General features: G+C 51.5%; 1 protein-coding gene across 2 annotated transcripts in view; it reads right to left on the bottom strand.

Moving 5' to 3' along the window:
• The window catches only part of CCDC50 (coiled-coil domain containing 50), a 46763-nt gene extending 28391 nt beyond the window's left edge, over positions 1 to 18372 (bottom strand). Inside the window, exon 1 of one of the 2 annotated variants that reach the window (XM_081911087.1) lies at positions 17855 to 18372. In XM_081911087.1, coding sequence (XP_081767213.1) covers positions 17855 to 17903 — 49 coding nt within the window. In that variant the 5' untranslated portion in view covers positions 17904 to 18372. The remainder of the gene's footprint in view (positions 1 to 17854) is intronic. The other variant, XM_081911088.1, reaches the window with a different exon arrangement.
• Between the last annotated feature and the right edge of the window lie 1005 nt (positions 18373 to 19377).

Consider the following 19377-nt stretch of genomic DNA (forward strand, 5'->3'; position numbering starts at 1 on the left):
ATTTTCCGAATACACCAACACGTCGTCTAAAAAGGCCACACAATTCTTGTAGAGCAAAGGTCCCAGAACGTGGTTTATAAAAGCTTGAAAACACGCGGAGCCCCCTTGGAGACCGAAGGGCATAACGAGGTATTCAAAGGCTCCCAAAGGGGTAAACATGGTGGTCTTCCATTCATCTCCCTTCCTTATGCGTATCAGGTTGTACGCCCCCCGCAGGTCCAGTTTTGTAAAAATCTTTCCCTTCCTTACTCTGGTCAAAATGTCATCAATCCGGGGCATAGGGAAAGCCAGGGGCTCCGACACTGCATTGAGGGCCCTGAAGTCACACACCAGTCTCGGTTTGTCTGTGTTCTTTTTGTCCACAAAAAACACTGGGCTGCCCCCCACCGCTCGGGACTCTCTGATGAAACCTCGCTTCAAGTTTTTGTCAATGAACTCCCTCAGCTCCTGCATCTCCCTGTCTGACATGGCGTACAGCTTGCCTACTGGGAGTTGGGCCCCTGGGAGTAGGTTGATTTGACAGTCAAAGGGTCTATGCGGTGGCAGTTTGTCTGCTTCCCTTTCGCTGAATACGTTGCTCAGATCTGCGTATTGCGGGGGCACCTTCCCTTTGTCCATCACTTCCATCCCCGCTAGGGTGACTCTGTCTCCTCCCGAAATCTTCCCCTCCTTGCAGTGTTCTAGGCAATGCGCTGACCCAAAGGAGACCACCCTCTGATGCCAGCCCACTAGCGGATCGTGTAGCGCCAGCCAGCTCATCCCCAAAATGATGGGCGCTCCTCCCAGGATGGCCACATTAAACGCTATCTGTTCGGTGTGCCTTGCCACTCTCATTATCATCGGGACAGTCTGTTGGCTAACTTCTCCCCCCAACAGCTCTCTGCCGTCAATCGTAGTCACCTGCAAGGGGTTACTTAAAGGGATAGTCTGTATCTGGTGCTCAGCTGCAAACTCCTTACTCATGAAATTACAGGAGCTGCCTGAATCCAAAAGCGCCTTGACCTTTAGTGGGTGTCCGTTTGGCAGTTCTAGTAACACCTCTATCACTAAAGCGGGTCTGGGGGGTTCTGGCATGGGCACTTTCATTGCTCTTTGGCCTGGCTGCTGTGCCCCAACGGTTGCAGCCAGGCGTTGGCTTTTACTTGCTCCTTGCCTTCCTCTTCCTCTTTCCCAACAGCCCCTGCCATCCCTTGCCATTCCTTTCTTTGTGGGCAAACTCTGGCAAAGTGCCCTGGCTGTTGGCAGAGATAACATCTCTTGGCGCTCTTTCCCTCCTTCTTCCGCCCTTCACTGGGATTTGAAACTGCGCGCGCCCGCGCTGTTCCAACTTCCATCGGCTCTGCCGGCGGGAAAGGTGGCTCTGGAATGTCTGGAATGCGGAACTCCCTCCAACGGTCTCCTTTCCCTTCCCGCTTTTCCATAGCCCTCGCCTCCTGGCGCGCTCCTATGGCCAGCGCAGATTTGGTTAACTGGTCCATAGACTCCGCCCTGGGGCCCCGGGAAAGCTCATCTTTGACGGTTGAAGAAAGCCCCTCTTCGAAAAGCATTTGGATGGGCTCCGCCGATAGATCCCACCCCAATTTGTGAATCAACATGGTAAATTCAGTCCAGTACTCACGGACAGATCTGCTTCCTTGCTGGCAAGCCATTAACTGCCTTCGCACCACCCCCTGCTCAATATCGCTGGAAAACATCAGGTCCATGGCACGAAAAAACTTCCTCGTGTCCTTTAAGATCTCATTATTCGCTGCCATCAGGGGTCTAACCCAATCTTTCGCCCCGGATTCGAGATGGCCAATCACATACGCCACTCGCGATTCCTCGTCGGGGAAGTCATCAAACTGCAAGTTTAGAGCGTATTGCATCTCTGTTCTAAAGGCATGATAGTTCCTGGGATCCCCCCCGAATTTCTGCACCAATCCTGGCACCTTTCTGGCTAGCGGGGTGGTTTTCTCCTTTCCCTTTTCTGCATCCTGCGCCCTCCTCTCCTCAAGCCTCGCCGTTTGCAGCGCCAACTGGATCTCCAACGCCCTGTACCTGTCTTCCAGGCTTGGACCTCCTCCAGCTGCTCCTGCTCCCCCGGTTTCGGCTGGGTTGCTCATGATGCCTCTCCCTGCACAAGCTGGCTTTCGGTGACTTTCGGATTGCTGTGATGGGACGATGAGCTGCTTGTGCGTAAAATGCAAGTCCCTCAGAGTTTGATCAGGCTTTCAAACCTCTGCCTGTGACGGAGCCCCTCCAGCATGGCTGCGTCAATCACTAGTAGTATCCGAAAGTGGCTGCTTTCGGAAACGTTTCCAACATAAAAGCTCCTTAACGGAAACACGTCGTCTGGCCTCTCGGCGTGACAGTTTCCGTCGAGGTGTGGGTGTCCCTATAGGAGGTCCTGAGACCTCCCCACTGGTTTCGCTTGAAGCGTCTCTGAGCCATCCCTCCGACTCACTTTCCCTTGGAGTTCTTGCTCGCCCTCTACTGGTTCCCTCTTCCGCTGCTACTGCTCTCTCACCCTCAGTGAGCCTTTGCGCCTCCGGCGCTTTAGATGTCAGTTCCCTGACACGCTCCTTCAGGTCTACTGGGCTGAGGCCGTTTACATGGCTTTAAAGGTCATCACCAACACTTTGAATTGTGCTCGGAAACGTACTGGGAGCCAATGTAGGTCTTTCAGGACTGGTGTTATGTGGTCTTGGCGGCCGCCCCCAGTCACCAGTCTAGCATTCTGGATTGATTGTAGTTTCCGGGTCACCTTCAAAGATAGCCCCACGTAGAGCGCATGGCAGTAGTCCAAGCGGGAGATAACTAGAGCATGCATCACTCTGGAGAGACAGTCTGTGGGCAGGGAGGGTCACATCCTGCATACTAGATGGAGCTGGTAGGCAGCTGCCCTGGACACAGAATTGACTTGCACCTCCATGGACAGCTGTGAGTCCAGAATGACTCCCAGGCTGCGCACCTGGTCCTTCAGGGGCACAGTTGCCCCATTCAGGACCAGGGAGTCCGCCACACCTGTCCCCCCCAAAACAGTATTTTTTGCTCCATAACACTCACTTTTTTCCTCCTAGAAAGTAAGGGGAAATATCTGTGCGTGTTATGGAGCATGTGTCTACGGATGGCGGGGGGATCTGCTGCAGTCGCGAGCAGAGGATCCATGGTTCCCCTTCCTTCCCTCCTCGGTGGCTCGCTTTGCTCACTTTGAAACAGCAAAGCGGGAGAGCCACTGAGTGGGGAGAAGAGAAGGACAGAGAGCCTGGTTACAAAGCACGGATCCACATGGATCCTCAGGACTTTTGCACTGGGTCACCCCAAATTCACCATCAGATCACATAGCATGTCCATGGTTACAGCCTGCACCAAAAAAATCACGCACCCACTGTTGCCTGGGGCCGCAGTGGTGCAAAAACGTGGTTACAAAGCATGGATCCACATGGATCCTCAGGATTTTTGCATTGGGCTACCCCAAACTCACCGTCAGATCACATGTCTGTGGCCACAGCATGAACCACAAATATCATACATCCACTGTTTAGAATATTTTTTTTCTTGTTTTCCTCCTCTAAAACTATGTGTGTGTTATGGTTGGGTGCATGTTATAGAGCGAAAAATACGGTACTTCTGTCTTCTCAGGATTCAACCTTAATCCATTAGCCGCCATCCTTCCTCCAACTGCCTCCAGACACTCACACAGGACATTCACTGCCTTCACTGGTTCTGATTTGAAAGAGAGGTAGAGCTGGGTATCATCCGAATATTGATGGACACCCAGCCCAACCCCCCCCCCCCGATGATCTCTGCCAGCAGCTTCATATAGATGTTAAAAAGCATGGGGGAGAGGACAGAGCCCTGAGGCACCTCTATCTACTTCTATCATGTTGCCTTTCAGTTGTCGGGGTCTTAAGTTTTAACAGCGATACAGAAACCATCCTTCTATACTGCAGATTCAGCAAAACTTGCTCTTTACTCCTTCGTCCATTTTTAAGCCACCTTTGCAACTTGAAAACTAGGGTATCAGATATGCATTGATTTCATTTCCAGATGCACCCTTGGAAGCCGTCTAGAAAGTCGGGTCGGCCAAATGTGTTTCCCAAGAGCCACACAGTGCTTCTCAGCCACTTCCCAGAGCCAGCATATTTGGGAACTGGACTTGGCTGGCTTAAAAGTCTGTGGAGGGGAGCGGGCTGCAGGTGGCTCCTTTTCCCCTTTGGTGTGACTGAAGAAGAACAGTTGGAAGGGACCCCGAGGGACATCCAGCCCAACCCCCTGAAACACAGGCTTGAATGTGAGAAAACCTCCCAGCCACTGACAAAAACATAAAGCAAAATATCTAAATAATCATGACAAAAAGAGGGGCGATCCAAAGATCATTAAAATCAACAGTAGCTAAAAAAGAGGTGAAAGGCAGGTAACCTTGCCAAATCCGGGTGGACTTGCCTAATATTGGCAAGCCCAGAAAAGGAGAAACCTTGTGGGAGATGAAATGCAGAGACTACAGGGACCTGGGGCGCTTTCTGGGAACAATAGTCATAGATTTGTGGCTTCACTGGGTGAAGGGAATGTGCGGCTCAAGGCTCTCCTCCGGTCTGGATATTTACCAAAAGGAAAAAAAAATGTTCCCGCAGGAAATGCCTGTTAATTTTAAGCTCCAGTTCTTCAAAACAGAGGAGCGCTTAGAAACAGGCACCGACATTCCAGCAACAGACCACAGGACGTGGTGGAGGAGCCCCTGAAACGTCCTTATCCCAAATCACACACTCCAGCTTGGTGCGTTCCAGGTGTTCCTGGCCATCCCAGCTGTGCTCCAAAACAGGTTGCGGAAAGCTGCCATAGCCTAAGGCCATAAGGAGAGTCTGCTGGATAAGGCCCATGGCCCTTCCAGTCCAGCATCCTGTTCTCCCAAAGAGATGACTCAGTGGGAAATCCTCAAGTAGGATTTGAACCCAAGACCCCTCTCCCCTCCTGCAGTTCCCAGCTGTGGAGGAAGGGCAGCAGCCATTGAGTGTCTATGGGCTACCTTTAAAATGAGGCTGCATTTTAAACTGTATTTTAATCCCCCCCTTATGTTTTTACTGTAATTTTACTGGTGTTAGCCACCCTGAGCCTGGCTCTGGCAGGGGAGGGAGGGGTATAAATAAAAATTTATTTTTATTTTTATTATCTTCCATGAAACCCAGCTAGCTGTGGCCAGAGATAGAAACTCAGGTATTCAAGTCAGGGGCCAAATGGCTCCTTAAACCTAGGTTGCAGTTGCCAAAACGCAACATCTAGTTGCCATTTTGGGGCAAGACTTGTTTTTCAAAGGATGGGCTGACTGCGATCGATTCTCAGGTAAACATCTGGCCAGTTCAGATGACAACCTTGAGCCGGGTTAAGAGCTTTGAGAACTTAAAAGAAGAACTATTGAGAAACTGAGTCACTTGATCCAGGGACAGTCTGCCTAGAAATTGGCCTTTTCTGGCCTCTTTTTCTTGTGCCTGTTGAAAAATCAATAGCATTTATTTAAAGGAGTGGTCGGGAACCTCCTTGAGTTGTTTTGGGGCCCCTTTTCGGGCTTCGAAAGAGAGCCAGCCGTTAAATCCTCAGTTGGCCGAGAACAATCGGGAGCATCAAAAGCAAAGAGAATGGAATGGAAAAAAGAATTTCAAGGTGGGCTCTGTTTGTGGAAAAGTCCCAGGTTCAGTACTGCTCTGCCAAAGAATGGCAGAGTGGGAAGGGGTTCCCCAGGGGCCATCTAGTCCAACCCTCTGCCATGCAGGAAGCGGAGCTCCCATGTGCCGCAATATTTGTACAAGAAACCACGCCATATAGATACAGTGCCGGATTTACGTATAAGCTAAACAAGCTGTAGCTTAGGGCCCCACTCTCTTGGGGGCCCCCAAAAAAATTTAAAGGAAAAAAACACACCTGGATGTACATTTCCAAAATATAAGATAAAAAACTAATAAAATAAAACCTACATCCAGCAACAGTGTTTTGTGTTGTGTCGGCTCCTATGATATAAGTCATGGGCCCCACCTGCTAACCTGCTCCCTCAAATTTCACGTTTGCTCCTTTCTATATATAGAGTGCCTACATTCTGCATGGACTGGTATATACTTCTTAGTTGTATTTCAGTTCAACAGTTACTTTGATAAAATATATATTTTGTTATGTGCAAATGGCTTTAGATATCTTTAGGTACTTATTAGTTCCATAAGTGACCATATAGCATATAAAGGTAAAGGAACCCCTTACCATTAGGTCCAGTCGTGGCCGACTCCGGGGTTGCGGTGCTCATCTCGCTTTACTGGCCAAGGGAGCCGGCATACAGCTTCCGGGTCATGTGGCCAGCGTGACTAAGCCGCTTCTGGCAAAACAGAGCAGCGCACGGAAACGCCGTTTACCTTCCCACCGGAGCGGTACCTATTTATCTACTTGCACTTTGACGTGCTTTCAAACTGCTAGGTTGGCAGGAGCAGGGACCGAGCAATGGGAGCTCACCCTGTCAAGCGGATTCGAACCACCAACCTTCTGATCAGCAAGTCCTAGGCTCTGTGGTTTAACCCACAGCGCCACCCGCACCCCTACATATATATAGCATACAGTGGTACCTCGGGTTACATACCCTTCAGATTACAGACTCTGCTAACCCAGAAATAGCGCTTCAGGATAAGAACTTTGCTTCAGGATAAGAACAGAAATTGTGCTCCAGCGGCACGGCGGCAGCAGGAGGCCCAATTAGGTAAAGTGGTGCTTCAGGTTAAGAACAGTTTCAGGTTAAGAATGGACCTCCGGAACGAATTAAGTACTTAACCCGAGGTACCACTGTATATGCAACACAAAAACGGGGACAATTTGTTGTTGACAAAGGACAGCTGGACATAGAAAGGGCCCAGTTACCATCAGGAGCTGAGGGCCTCATCAAACCTCAATCCAGCCCTGTATAGACACTTTCAGGACACAAGATCCCTTTCCAAGAAGGGAGGTTTGCCAAAGCCTCAAATACCAGCCGTCCAGATAATGGAGATTAAAGGTCTTCCAAGGTTTTGCAATCCTTTGCGGGTGGGGAAGCGCGAAGCAAAGAGGGAACGGGAATGCAAGCTTGCAAACGGTTGGGGGGTGGGCCACTGGCTTTCCCTGCCCCCCTCCCCGGCGATCCCACCCCATGCCATCTTCCAGAGCCTGGACAAAGGAGGTCTTCGTCCCCTGGCACACGTCACGGACCTCCCAGCCAAAGGACGGCAAAGAAGAACGAGCAAACACAACAATAACCCAACCGAAGGCAAAAGCAGCCCCATTAGGAATGACTCAAGTGACCTTTACCCAAAGGCAGGGAGAATCAGCCAGGATTGGCCGTGGCTGGCGCGTGGAGGTTGCCCTGGCGACGGTGCCCCGCTCTCCACGCTCCGATTCAATGGCTCTTGGTGTGTCAACAGATGCGGCCCCCTCCGTCCCCAAGAAGGCCAGACCCACAGCCCAGGTTGTGCTGCCTTTTCCCCTTGCAGATTTGCAGAGCTTTCATGCACTATCTCGACTTGTAGGAACTCGGCTGTTTTTTGTGCACTTTGGAACTCCCTGCCCCTTGATACCTGCATTCACGGTACTCTCTTGGCGCCTGCTAAAAACCAGGTGCTTAGAAAGTTGGTGTGGATTTAGCATTTATGTTTCAAACCGCTGCTGAAAATCTCTCTCGATATATTTTTCTTCCTTTTATCTTTCTGTAAACTGCTTCACACACACCCCGCCACAATCAACTAGTGCATAAATTTTGTGAAATACATAATTTCGATCCATGAAAACACCTGAGCCAGTCACTTCCCCCCAAGCCCCATAAAAATGGCGCAAGGCAGTTGTTAATCTGGAAAAGAGTTTTCCGTAAATTCAAAAAATCAGCCCCCTTGATCCTATAAAAAGCACAATTCAAAATAGCGGTTTGCACAACCCACTAAGGAAAGTAATAAAAGGTAAAGGGACCCCTGACCATTAGGTCCAGTCGTGACCGACTCTGGGGTTACGGTGCTCATCTCGCTTTACTGGCCGAGGGAGCCGGTGTACAGCTTTCGGGTCATGTGGCCAGCATGACTAAGCCGCTTCTGGCGAAACCAGAGCAGCGCATGGAAACGCCATTTACTTTCCCACCGGAGTGGTACCTATTTATCTACTTGCACTTTGACGTGCTTTCGAACTGCTAGGTGGGCAGGAGCAGGGACCGAGCAATGGGAGCTCCCCCGTCACAGGGATTTGAACCACCGACCTTCTGATCGGCAAGTCCAAGAGGCTGTGGTTTAATCCACAGCGCCACCCTCGTCCCTAAGGAAAGCAATAACGCAATATAATTCAGAACAGTAACAATTCATGGCACACTCTGGGAACCACTGGTAAAAGCAAGGCTGGACCATCAGAAATGCAAAGACCCCGGTTCAAACCCGGGCAAAGAATTCAGGAATGAACAAAACTTTGAGAGCCACCTCGCTGCAGAGAACCCCCAAACTTGCTTCAAATGAGGCGAAACTTTGGTCACAATTCCAGCTGAGGTTCACCTGTCCTCCTCCTTTGCCTGACCTGAAAAATGCAAGGGCAGACGCTGTCAATCTGGTGCCCTCTAAATACTTCAGACTACAATTCCCATCAGCGCCGAATGGGAAGCCCCTGGAGGGCACCATGTTGATCCTGAGATGGCTGACCATCACTAAATTGCAAAAAGCAGCTGCTTTGTGGGAGCCTCCCCCCGAACCACCACTTTTCAAAGCAGCCCTAGCCAGCTTCTGGGCGCTGGGTGAGCTGTTGGCCTGTCTGAGTTTTACCGCAGGTGCTTTTGAGCAGGAAGCGGGTTCGAGAGGAAGCAAAGAAGGGAGTCAGTGGCAGGCCAGCTGGCCAGGCAGCCCATGCACCCATTCGCACAGCTGCTGAAAATTGCAGAAGCACCACCTGCATGCAAACCTCTGTCTAGTGAAAGTGCCCTTTCCCGGTTTGCTCTCTCTCCCTCTCGCAATTGCAAGGGCAGTTTCGCCAATACGGCACATCTGCTGCTGGGAGTGGCTGGGTAAATAACTAAGGGAGATATGGGAAAGTGTTCTGGCGGGAGGAGAAAGGGAGGTTCTAGAGCTCCACACTCGTGTGTGTGTTGAGAGAGAGAGAGAGAGAGAGAGAGATCTACTCTCTTTCTGAGCTGAATGCTGAAATATGAAATACAGGGAATTCTGAATTGCTCTTGCATTTCCCCCCATTGGGAGCATTCAACCTTAAAATAAGAACATATTAAGAGCTCTCTGGGATGCGGGTGGCACTGTGGGTAAAACCTCAATGCCTAGGACTTGCCAATCGCATGGTCGGCGGTTCGAATCCCCACGGCGGGGTGCGCTCCCATCGTTTGGTCCCAGCGCCTGCCAACCTAGCAGTTCGAAAGCACCCCCGGGTGCAAGTAGATAAATAGGGACCGCTTACCAGCGGGAAGGTAAACGGCGTTTCCGTGTGCAACTCTGGCTCGCCAGATGCAGCTTTTCACGCTGGCCACGTGACCCGGAAGTGTCTGCGGACAGTGCTGGCTCCCGGCCTATAGAGTGAGATGAGCGCACAACCCTAGAGTCTGGCAAGACTGGCCCCTACGGGCAGGGGTACCTTTACCTTTACCTAAGAGCCCTCTGGATCTGGGATACGTAGAATTTGCAAAGCTGACGGGGAAGATCCGGAATCAGCATTTCAAAAGAACTGGAGCAAATTCACATTACATATGAAAGAACATTGTAAACATCTGAAAAGTTTGCAGCTTTGAGTTGAAATGTTTTGTAATGAGAATATAAGGAACTGAGTTACATTTAATAAGGGGAAATACAAAAATAAGAGAGAAGGTAAAAAAGTGGTTATAGAATTGCAAAGAATAAAGAAAATACGTATGGAAGTCAGAAAGAGGGGTGGGAGAAGGTCGACTCTCGGGTAGAGCAATGTTTGAGTTTATTGATTTATGTATGGAAATTGTGATTATGATAAAACTGAAAATGCAATAAGAATTATTATAAAAAAGAGCCTGCTGGATCAGTCCAATGGCCCCTCTGGTCCAGCATCCTGTTCTTGCAGCAATCAAGCAGATGCCAGGGGTAAAACTGCCAACAGGATTCGAACACAAGACTCCTTAGTTTCCAGCAGCTGGACTTCAGAAGCATTGAAACCTCTTGACTGTGGAGGCAGAGCAACAGCCACAGTAGCCATCGAAAGCCCCCTGCTCCGTGGATCTGTCTAAGCCTCCTTCAAAAACCCTCTAGCTTGGCGCCCATGGCTGCCTCCTGCAGCAGGGAGTTCCACAGTTTAACAATGTGCTGCTTAACGAAGGGCTTTCTTTGGCTTGTCCTGAATATGCCAATATTCAGCGTCAATTGAATATCCACAAGTGCTAGTGTCAGGTCAGAGGGAGGAAAAACTTTTCTCTGTCTGTCCACTTATTGCATGCCACAAGTTATTTTATAAAAGGGGTCAGCAAACTTTTTCAGCTGGGGGCCGGTCCACTGTCCCTCAGACCTTGTGGGGGGGCCAGACTATATTTTTTGGGGGGAAATGAACGAATTGCTATAACCCACAAGTAACTCACAGATGCATTTTAAATAAAAGCACACATTCTACTCATGTAAAAACATGCTGATTCCTGGACCGTCCGCGGGCTGGATTTAGAAGGCAACTGGGCCGGATCCGGACCCCAGGCCGCCTACCCATGTTTTATAAGCTTCTATGATGGGCTGCCACTCACTTGCCCTTTTTTTCTCCAAACCCACCAAAAAGATTTCTCCATGCGCAATGGGCGCAACCATCGAATGTCAACCTACGATTTGCACACAGATACAGTGGACGTTTGGGTTGCGAACATGATCCATGCTGGATGCACATTCGGAACCCGCAGTGTTCGCAAGCTGCGTTTGCGCACGTGCGGGTTGCGATTCAGTGCTTCTGCACATGCACAAAGCGTGATTTAGCGCTTCTGCACATGCGCGGCCGCCGAAACCCAGAAGTAACCCATTCCGGTACTTCTGCAACCCGAAAAATATGCAACCTGAAGCGGCAGCAACCCGAGGTATGACTGTATTCCCAAGCGTGCCTAACCCTATCCCTTCTCCTGTTTAGAAAAAGATTTCTGCTAAGATGCTTTCCTTTACACACATCGGCTTTCACATATGGGCACCTCAAATGCCATTTCTGTGCAGGTGAAAATCCAAGCCCCCCCCCCCAGCAGTGGAGAAATCTAGTCTGCCTCCGTCTCCCCCCTCCCCACTTTCAAAAGCAACCCGACCCTGACCCCCACCCCTTGGCGCTTTTCCCACAGCTCAGAAACAGGCAGAAGAGATCTCTCTTGCAGCATGAAAGGGAGTGCGTGGTTCTTTGTAGCAAGGCAGGCTTGCGATGCGCAGGAGGTTAAGATCAAGGAGCAGCCTGAGCTCTGTGTGGGAGTCCCAGGGGTCCCTCTGCGCAAGCCCCCTCCCCGCTTTCAGGGCAGACAACAGCCGGGCTTTGAAAGAGAAGCCCCAGGGATAATAGGCAAGGGCCCTCCCCTCCTGAAAAGAAAATCCGGAGGCTTCAAGGCTGGCTGGGGAAAGGAAAATGGCAAACAAAAGGCCTAATCCTCTCTTGGTCCACAAGCAAAATGAAGGTTGCAATTCTGTTCCCGGGGAGCAAGGAAAGCCTGTTGGATCAGGCCAATGGCCCACCTAGTCCAGCATTCTGCTCTTGCAGGATTTGAACACAAGAGCCCTCTCCTTCCCTGCAACTGGTTTTGAGAAGCATTGCTGCCTCTAACTTAATAATAATAATAATAATAATAAGTTATCATTTGGACCCTGCCCTTCTAGCTGGGTTTCCCCAGCCACTCTGGGTGGATTCCAAAAAAGATTAAAAACAAAACATCAAACATTAAAAACTTCCCTGAACAGGGCTGCCTTCAGATGTCTTCTGAATGTCAGGTAGTTGTTTATCGCTTTGACATCTGATGGGAGGGTGTTCCACAGGGCAGGCGCCACCACTGAGAAGACCCTCTGCCTGGTTCCCTGTAACCTCACTTCTCGCAGGGAGGGAAATGGCAGAAGGCCCTTGGCGCTGGACCTCAGTGTCCGGGCAGAACGATGGGGGTGGAGACGCTCCTTCAGCTATACTGGGCTGAGGCCATTTAGGGCTTGAAAGGTCAGCACCAACACTTTGAATTGTGCTCGGAAACGTCCTGGGAGCCAATGTAGGTTTTTCAAGACCAGTGTTATGTGGTCTTGGCGGCCACTCCCAGTCACCAAAGAATGGGCTAAATCGCACTTTGCGCATGCGCAGAAGCGCTGAATCGCAACCCGCGCCACTGCGGGTTGCGAACATGCATCCCACACGGATCACGTTCACAACCCGAGTGTCCACTGTATTACAAACAGGTGAACATAATAATACAGTCATACCTCGGGATAAATATGCTTCAGGATAAGTATTTTCGGGTTGCACTCTGCGGCGGCCCAGAAGTAACGGAGCGTGTTATTTCCAGGTTTCGTCTCTCGCGCATGCGCAGATGGCCAAAATGACATCGCGCGCATGCGCAGACGCATCTTACGTTGTATTCAGAATGCGAACGGTGCTCCGGAACGGATCCTGCTCACATCCCAAGGTACCACTGTACGGAAACCTACAGAGGGCTCAAAGCATTTAAAGGCCACCTTCCCATTCATCCGCAACAGCCCTGCAATGCAGGCCAGCAGGGTTGTCGCCATATTGTGGCCGTGGCGGGAGGGGTGGAGACCTGAGACTGACCTGCCTTTATGGCCACCAGATGTGCTCAGGGGGACGTGGTATTTCAACCAGGAACATCTTAAGTCGCTGCTCACTGTTTTGGTCCCTGCTCCCCAGCGACACCAGCTGCGGGGGAACCTAGCCAACCGTCTCTTTCCGGAGGTGGTGAACTCTCCCTCCTTGGAGGCTTTTAGGCAGAGCTTGGGTGGCCTCCTGTCAGGGATGCTTTAGCTGAGATTCCTGCATTGCAGCGGGTTGGACTAGATGACTCTGGGGGTCCCTTCCAAGTAACGTCACAATTCTATGAACACCGTTATTTTTATTTATTTGGCCAAAGTCGTTACAAAGGAAGGTGCATGAAAGCAAAACACATTGCCAGGCCAATTGTTATTAAAACTAGGCATGTTGTCAACTGAAAATGAGCTCCCCTGAAGAATTTAACTTACCATCCCCACCAAATTGCCACTCGAAAGGTAAAGCGGGATGTGTTGCTAGTGTGTGCAAAGAGTCCAGATCCATGGAAACATCAGGTGCATCCACCCAGGCAGGTGGGCAGCTTCACTTGGCCGCAAGTGGCCCACAGGCAGGTGCAAAATGCACATGGCAAATTTCGTTGATCTGTGGAACTCCCTCCCACAGGAGGCAGTGATAGCCACTAACTTGGGAGGCTTTATAAGAGGACTGCTCTGCCTCCAGGGTTGCAGGCAGCTATGTTTCTGAATGCCAGGTGCTGGAGAGTTGTGTTCGAATCCTGCTTGCGGATTTCCCTTACGGGCATCTGGTCAGCCACTGCAAGAGCTGGACCAGATGTTTGGGCCACTGGCCTGAACCGGCAGGGACCTGCAATGTTCTCATTTGAAAAACACGCCACATGAAAGTGAGTCGCATCAAGGATTGAGCCGTCAGCAGTGTCTGCCGGACGGAAAACTCAGACCTACCCCTTTGTGTGGCAGGAAATGAACATTTCACATTTGAAAACTCTCCGCAACGTCCGCCACAAATTCGGCCCCCGTCACCCACAAAAGGGTCGAGTCCATTTGTCCTGTCCCAACATGATTTATGCCAGACACTCTGCCCCAGCCTTGAACTCCAAAGCAATTAGCCGGAACTCATCAATGCACATTCATTTCTATAGTGATCACCAAGAAAGCAGTTGATTTCACCGATTCGCACAAACTGAAATAATAGTGCCGCGTGCAAGAGCGAGAGAAAATGTACCTCTCGGATCATGATTTGAGCCTGATTTGGTAAAGGCTGCAATCCTTCCCACGTTTACCTGGGAGTAAAGCCAAGGCAACTCAGTAGAGCTCATTTCTGAGCCGTGTTAGAAACTCACAGATATATAAGCTGGGTACCAAATGGAGCCTTAAATCTAAGTCACAGTCACCACAACGGAACATCTGTTCGCTAGGGGGTTGAACTAGATGACCCTGGAGGGACCCTTTTTCCAACGCTAAAATTCTGCAATTCCACGATCCTACCATCTCATTGCCTAACTGCAGCTTGCTCTTGCAACGATTCACTTGTCCCAGCGTGCAAGAAGGAGACACACACAGTGGAAATGGAAATGGTATTAACTATGATCGAAGGCAGAGGTTTTTTAAACTGTGGTCGCCAACCTGGTGCCCAGGTATCTCGCCGTAGTCACAGGTGGACCCGTGCCAGTAGCAAAACACGCCTGGCGCCAGTCTAATTTCTAACAGTAAGCTCCGGCCCAGCAGAGCAGCCAACTTACATCACGGGGTCCTGGGTATATGTTTCTTTGCAACAGGAATGGCCAACTTTGGTGGGCTGTGGGCACCTCTGGGTTTTGGAGCACCAGCTGCGGGCGCCACCCCCCTGGATCCTTCCCCAATTCCTTCACGGGATCAGCTCCCCCACCCAGAGAAAGAGGCGCAGAGAGAACAAAAACGCTTCGCTTTCCCAAGAGATCCAGGCAGAACCTGCGCCTTGGAAAGTACATGGACCTGAAAAGGGGGCCGTTTTTCCAGCTTCCTCCTTTAGTCCTATGTTCCTGTTCAAGGGAGAAAAAATAACAACCCTTCTTTTTTGACCAAGCAGGGTATAAAAGGGAGTTGTGGGTCAAAGGATCTGTGGGCCTTGGGAGGGGGGCATACTAATAATAATTTATCATTTGTACCCCGCCCATCTGGCTGGGTTTTCCCAGCCACTCTGGGCGGCTTCCAACAAAGATTAAAAATACATTAAAATGTCACACATTAAAAGCTTCCCTAAACAGGGCTGCCTTCAGATGTCTTCTAAATGTCAGCTAGTTGTTTATTTTCTTTGACATTTGATGGGAGGGTGTTTCACAGGGCGGGTGCCACCACCGAGAAGGCCCTCTGCCTGGTTCCCTGTAGCTTTGCTTCTTGCAGAGAGGGAACCGCCAGAAGGCCCTCGGCGCTGGACCTCAGCGTCCGGGCAGAATGATGGGGGAGGAGACACTCCTTCAGGTCTACTGGACTGAGGCCGTTTAGGGCTTTAAAGGTCAGCACCAACACTTTGAATTGTGCTCGGAAACGTACTGGGAGCCAACGTAGGTCTTTCAAGACCGGTGTTATATGGTCTCGGCGGCCGCTCCCAGTCCCCAGTCTAGCTGCCACATTCTGGATTAGTTGTAGTTTCCGGGTCACCTTCAAAGGGAGCCCCACGTAGAGCGCATTGCAGTAGTCCAAGCGAGAGATAACTAGAGCATGCACCACTCTGTCGAGACAGTCCGTGGGCAGGTAGGGTCTCATCCTGCATACCAGATGGAGCTGGTAAACAGCTGCCCTGGACACAGAATTGACCTGCGCCTCCAAACATCGTCTGTAGACAATGAAAGGTCTTCCTCCCTTGTTTAAGATCCAGTGAGGGAACTGCCAAAGGCTCTCGGAGCTGGACCTCAGTGTCCAGGCTGAACGATGGGGGTGGAGACACTCCTTCGGGTCTACTGGGCCGAGGCATTGCGCCCACGAGCACCGTGTTAGCGACCCCTGCCTCCAGGTACAGGGCGGTATATGAATTCAATAAACGATAAAAATAAAGAATAACACACATCCCATCCCAGAGTATTTGGAAGAGTAGAAAAGCCTTTCTTTGCTCCCATGCCGGAAGTAGGACTGGGCCAGGAGATAGGCTCCAACATTTCCTGTTTTGCAGGGGGTGGGATGGATGTCCCCTGGGGGTCCCTGCCAGCTCTACTATTTTATGATTCCATGATAGAAAAAAGCCACACACCTTAAAAAAAACAAAATACACACCCTGCATTTAAACCCTATTTCCCAACCCAAAGCGAAGAGGCAGCTCGCAATAAAAAGAGGATAAGAGAATAAAATGATAAAATATAAAAGGCAAAAAGGAGCTAAAAGCACATCTGCAAGGTCTGGAAGGTTAGGCAGCTATGTTTTTATCAATAAAAATGTGCTACAATTAATTTGGGCGATCCACCCCTCCCACAAATTTATTTTCTAAAAAATTCAAGTACTTAAAAAGCCAGAGTGTGGTGTGGTGTAGTAGTTAGAGTGTTGGACCAGGACCAGGGTTCAAATCCCCATTTGGCCATGAAGCTCAGGCCAGTCACCATCTCTCAGCCAGACCTCCCTTGCAGGGTTGTTGTGGAGCAATTAAAAGAGGCGGGAGAGAATTATTATTATTATTGTTATTATTATTATTATTATTATTATTATTATTATTATTATTATTATTATTATTATGATGTCAGCCTGAACTCCTTGGAGGAAAGAGACTGTGATATAAATGCAATAAACAAGGGGGGGGGGAGTCTGAGGCCAAGCCCAGTTTTAAAAGACGCATCCTCTGCAGGGGGGTGGACTAGAGGACCTTTTAGATCCCTTCTAATTCTAAAATTCTTTTGTCTGGAGTGGAGGGGAAGGTCTCTTCCCTTCTGCCAAGATGCACAAAGGAAGTGGACCTTATGGGCAGAAACGAATGCAGAAAAATCCCTGCACGGAGAAAGGTAGCAGCTTGGGGCGGCAAGGGGTCAGCGGGGGCCTTTTGCCCTTTGCCCCAGACACACCCTGGACTGCAGCTCAGCGGTTACAGCAGCTGCTTGGCATGCAGAAGGAGGTGCCGGGTTCAACGCCCCAAGGGCAGCCAAGACAGCCAGGGGAAAACAGCTTCCTACATGGATCAACCCTTCGCCCAGATTCATGAGGACTAGAATCTGGTTTATTTGGGGAGCCAGAGCTGGGGTGGGGGAAGCTCCGGAGAGAGCAGCTGCTGCCAGCCAGAGCAGGACTAGAGGGGTCCGAATCGGTGACAGCTTCCCGGGTCTCCAACTGCCCGGGAGATCCGTGGCACGTCTGAAAGGGGCTCCCCGTGTTCCCCATCGCAACGGGGCGCGGCGCCAGGCAGACCCCCGATCCGGCCCTCCAGGCCTTCTGATCAACGAGTGCCACGGGGGGGGGCATCCGGCATAGAGACCCACCGGCGGTAGAAACCCCCTCCAGTCCCTCCCCCGCAGAAGGGAGAAAGGATTAGACTCCCCCCCCCCAGACTCCAAAAAGGGGGCGCAGAGGAGGCCACCCAAAGGCACCTTCGCGACGCAGGCGACGGCGGGGGTGGGGAGAGAGGTATTCTCGGATGCCCCCCCCACAAAAGGAAACGCCCCCCAAGAGTCTCGCAAAGGGGTCTCCTCCCTCCCGCCCCGCCCAGGGTCCTGCATGGGGGTCTCCCTTCCCTCGCCCCAGCCTCGCAAAGGGGTCTCCCTCCCCATCGCCCCCACCCCACAGAGTCTTGCCAAGGGGTCTCCCTCCCCATCTTCGAGGGTCGCAAAAGGGTCTCCCTTCTCCCCAACGCCGCCTCCTTCCCCAGGCTTGCAAAAGGGTCTCCCTTCCCTCCCACCGCCCCCTCCCCAAGTCTTCAAAGGGGTCTCCTTCCTTTCCTCGACGCCCCCCTCCTGGTCCGCTTGCAAAAGAGTCTCCCTCCCACCCCCCCCCCCCGTCTCGTAAAAGGGTCTCCCTTCTCCCACCGCCCCCTCCCCAAGTCTTCCAAGGGGGTTTCCTTCCTTCTCTCGGACCCCCCCCCCCAATTCCCGGTGTCTCGCAAAAGGGTCTTCTTTCTCCCCAACGCCCCCCCCCAGTCTTGCAAAGAGGTCTCCCTCCCCCCCCCCACGACCCCCCGCCCCTTCTTCCCCGCCTACCTTCCTTGACTCCCGGCAGCTTGGACTGGTCGATGCTGATCTCAGCCATGTTGGCTTCGGGCGGCGGCGGCGGATCCTTTTCCCGGCGCGCCCCCCCCCCGCCAGCTGCTCTGGCCGCCGCCCCCGCCGGGGAAGGGGCCGAGCCCCCCGCCGCCTCGCTGCGCAAGCCGGAGGGCCCGATCCCCCGGGAGCAGCGGCGGCTGCAAGACGCCGGAGCTTGTTTTTCCTTCCCTGGGGCGGGGAGGTGTCCTGCGCGCCGCCGCTCGCGCCCTGCCCGCCTTCGGGAAGGGGCGGCTTACTCCCGAGTAAGCCCGGAGGAAGCCCAGCGGCGGGGATCGTGGCCTCCTCCTTCTCCTCCTCCTCTCTCCACCCAGGAGCTTCGGGGGAGCGAGCAGCCCGTGCGCCCGCGCGTAAAAGCGCAAAAGCGCAACCTCCGCGGGCCTTTGGGTTTCCTCGGCTCCGCTGCAAAGCTTGCCAAAAAAGAAAGAAAATAGCAGCGCTTGAACCCGAAAGTGGGCAGCGCCACTTTCCCTTTCTCCGCCTCCTCCTGCTCAGCCCTCCCCCGCGGAATGCTGGGAAGTGTAGTTTTGAGAGCTTCCATTATTGTGGGGGGGGGGGGTTTGGCACAAAAACCGCCCGTGCGCTTTCTCAGCCGCTTCAGTGCGCGCCGCAAGATTTGCAACCTGATCCCGGGACGAGGGACTTTCCATTGCATCTCCCATCAAAAGTGACCCACCTCCTTCAGCTCTGAAGGTCTGCCCCGCAACAATCACCTGAGATCCTTTTATGGGGGGGGGGTGCTATCCAATAAATCATTAAAAATAACTCACTGAGGTTCTGCCCCCCCCCCCAACATTATGCCCAAGCCCAGCATCCTATTCCCACAATGGCCAACTAGATGCCCCAGTGTCGGGGCGCCAACTATAGGGGGCTCTGGGTGCCTGAGCACCCATAAATTTTTTGTTGTGGGCGCACAGCCCCCCCCCCCACTGCAGGGTCCGGGGTCGTGTGACACAAAATTTATTTTATTTTAAAAATCATTGTAAACAGTTAAAATCATTAGTATGATTGGAATAACGCTTCGCAGTTTAATGGTGAATTTTGGACATAATGGAAATGTAAAATATTTTTTATAAAAAATGCAGGAGGAAATGATTAACAACAATAGGGCCCAGAAAGTGAAGTCCAGGAGATCCTTATTTGGAATCTTGCTTTTATGATGTATGTTGAATATGTGATTGCAAAAAATTATTTGAAAAAGCAAATACATTTATCAAAGAGAGAGAGGAACGCAGGAAGGGTCCTGTGATTTCCAGCAGCTGGGACTCAAAAGCATCACTGTCTCTGACTGTCCTCTTAATTAAGGCCCTCCAAGTTGGCGATCCTCACTGCCTCCTGTGGCAGGGAGTTCCACAGTTTCACAGTCGGGGAAATGCCCTCCTTCCCAGAGGTGTCCCCCCCCCAACTTCAAAATCCCACCTGGGAAGAGATTTGGAGCCGTATGTGAAGAGAGCATTGGGAAA

This window comes from Podarcis melisellensis (genome assembly GCF_964234715.1).
Source record: "Podarcis melisellensis genome assembly, chromosome: 5".
Lineage (NCBI taxonomy): Eukaryota > Metazoa > Chordata > Lepidosauria > Squamata > Lacertidae > Podarcis > Podarcis melisellensis.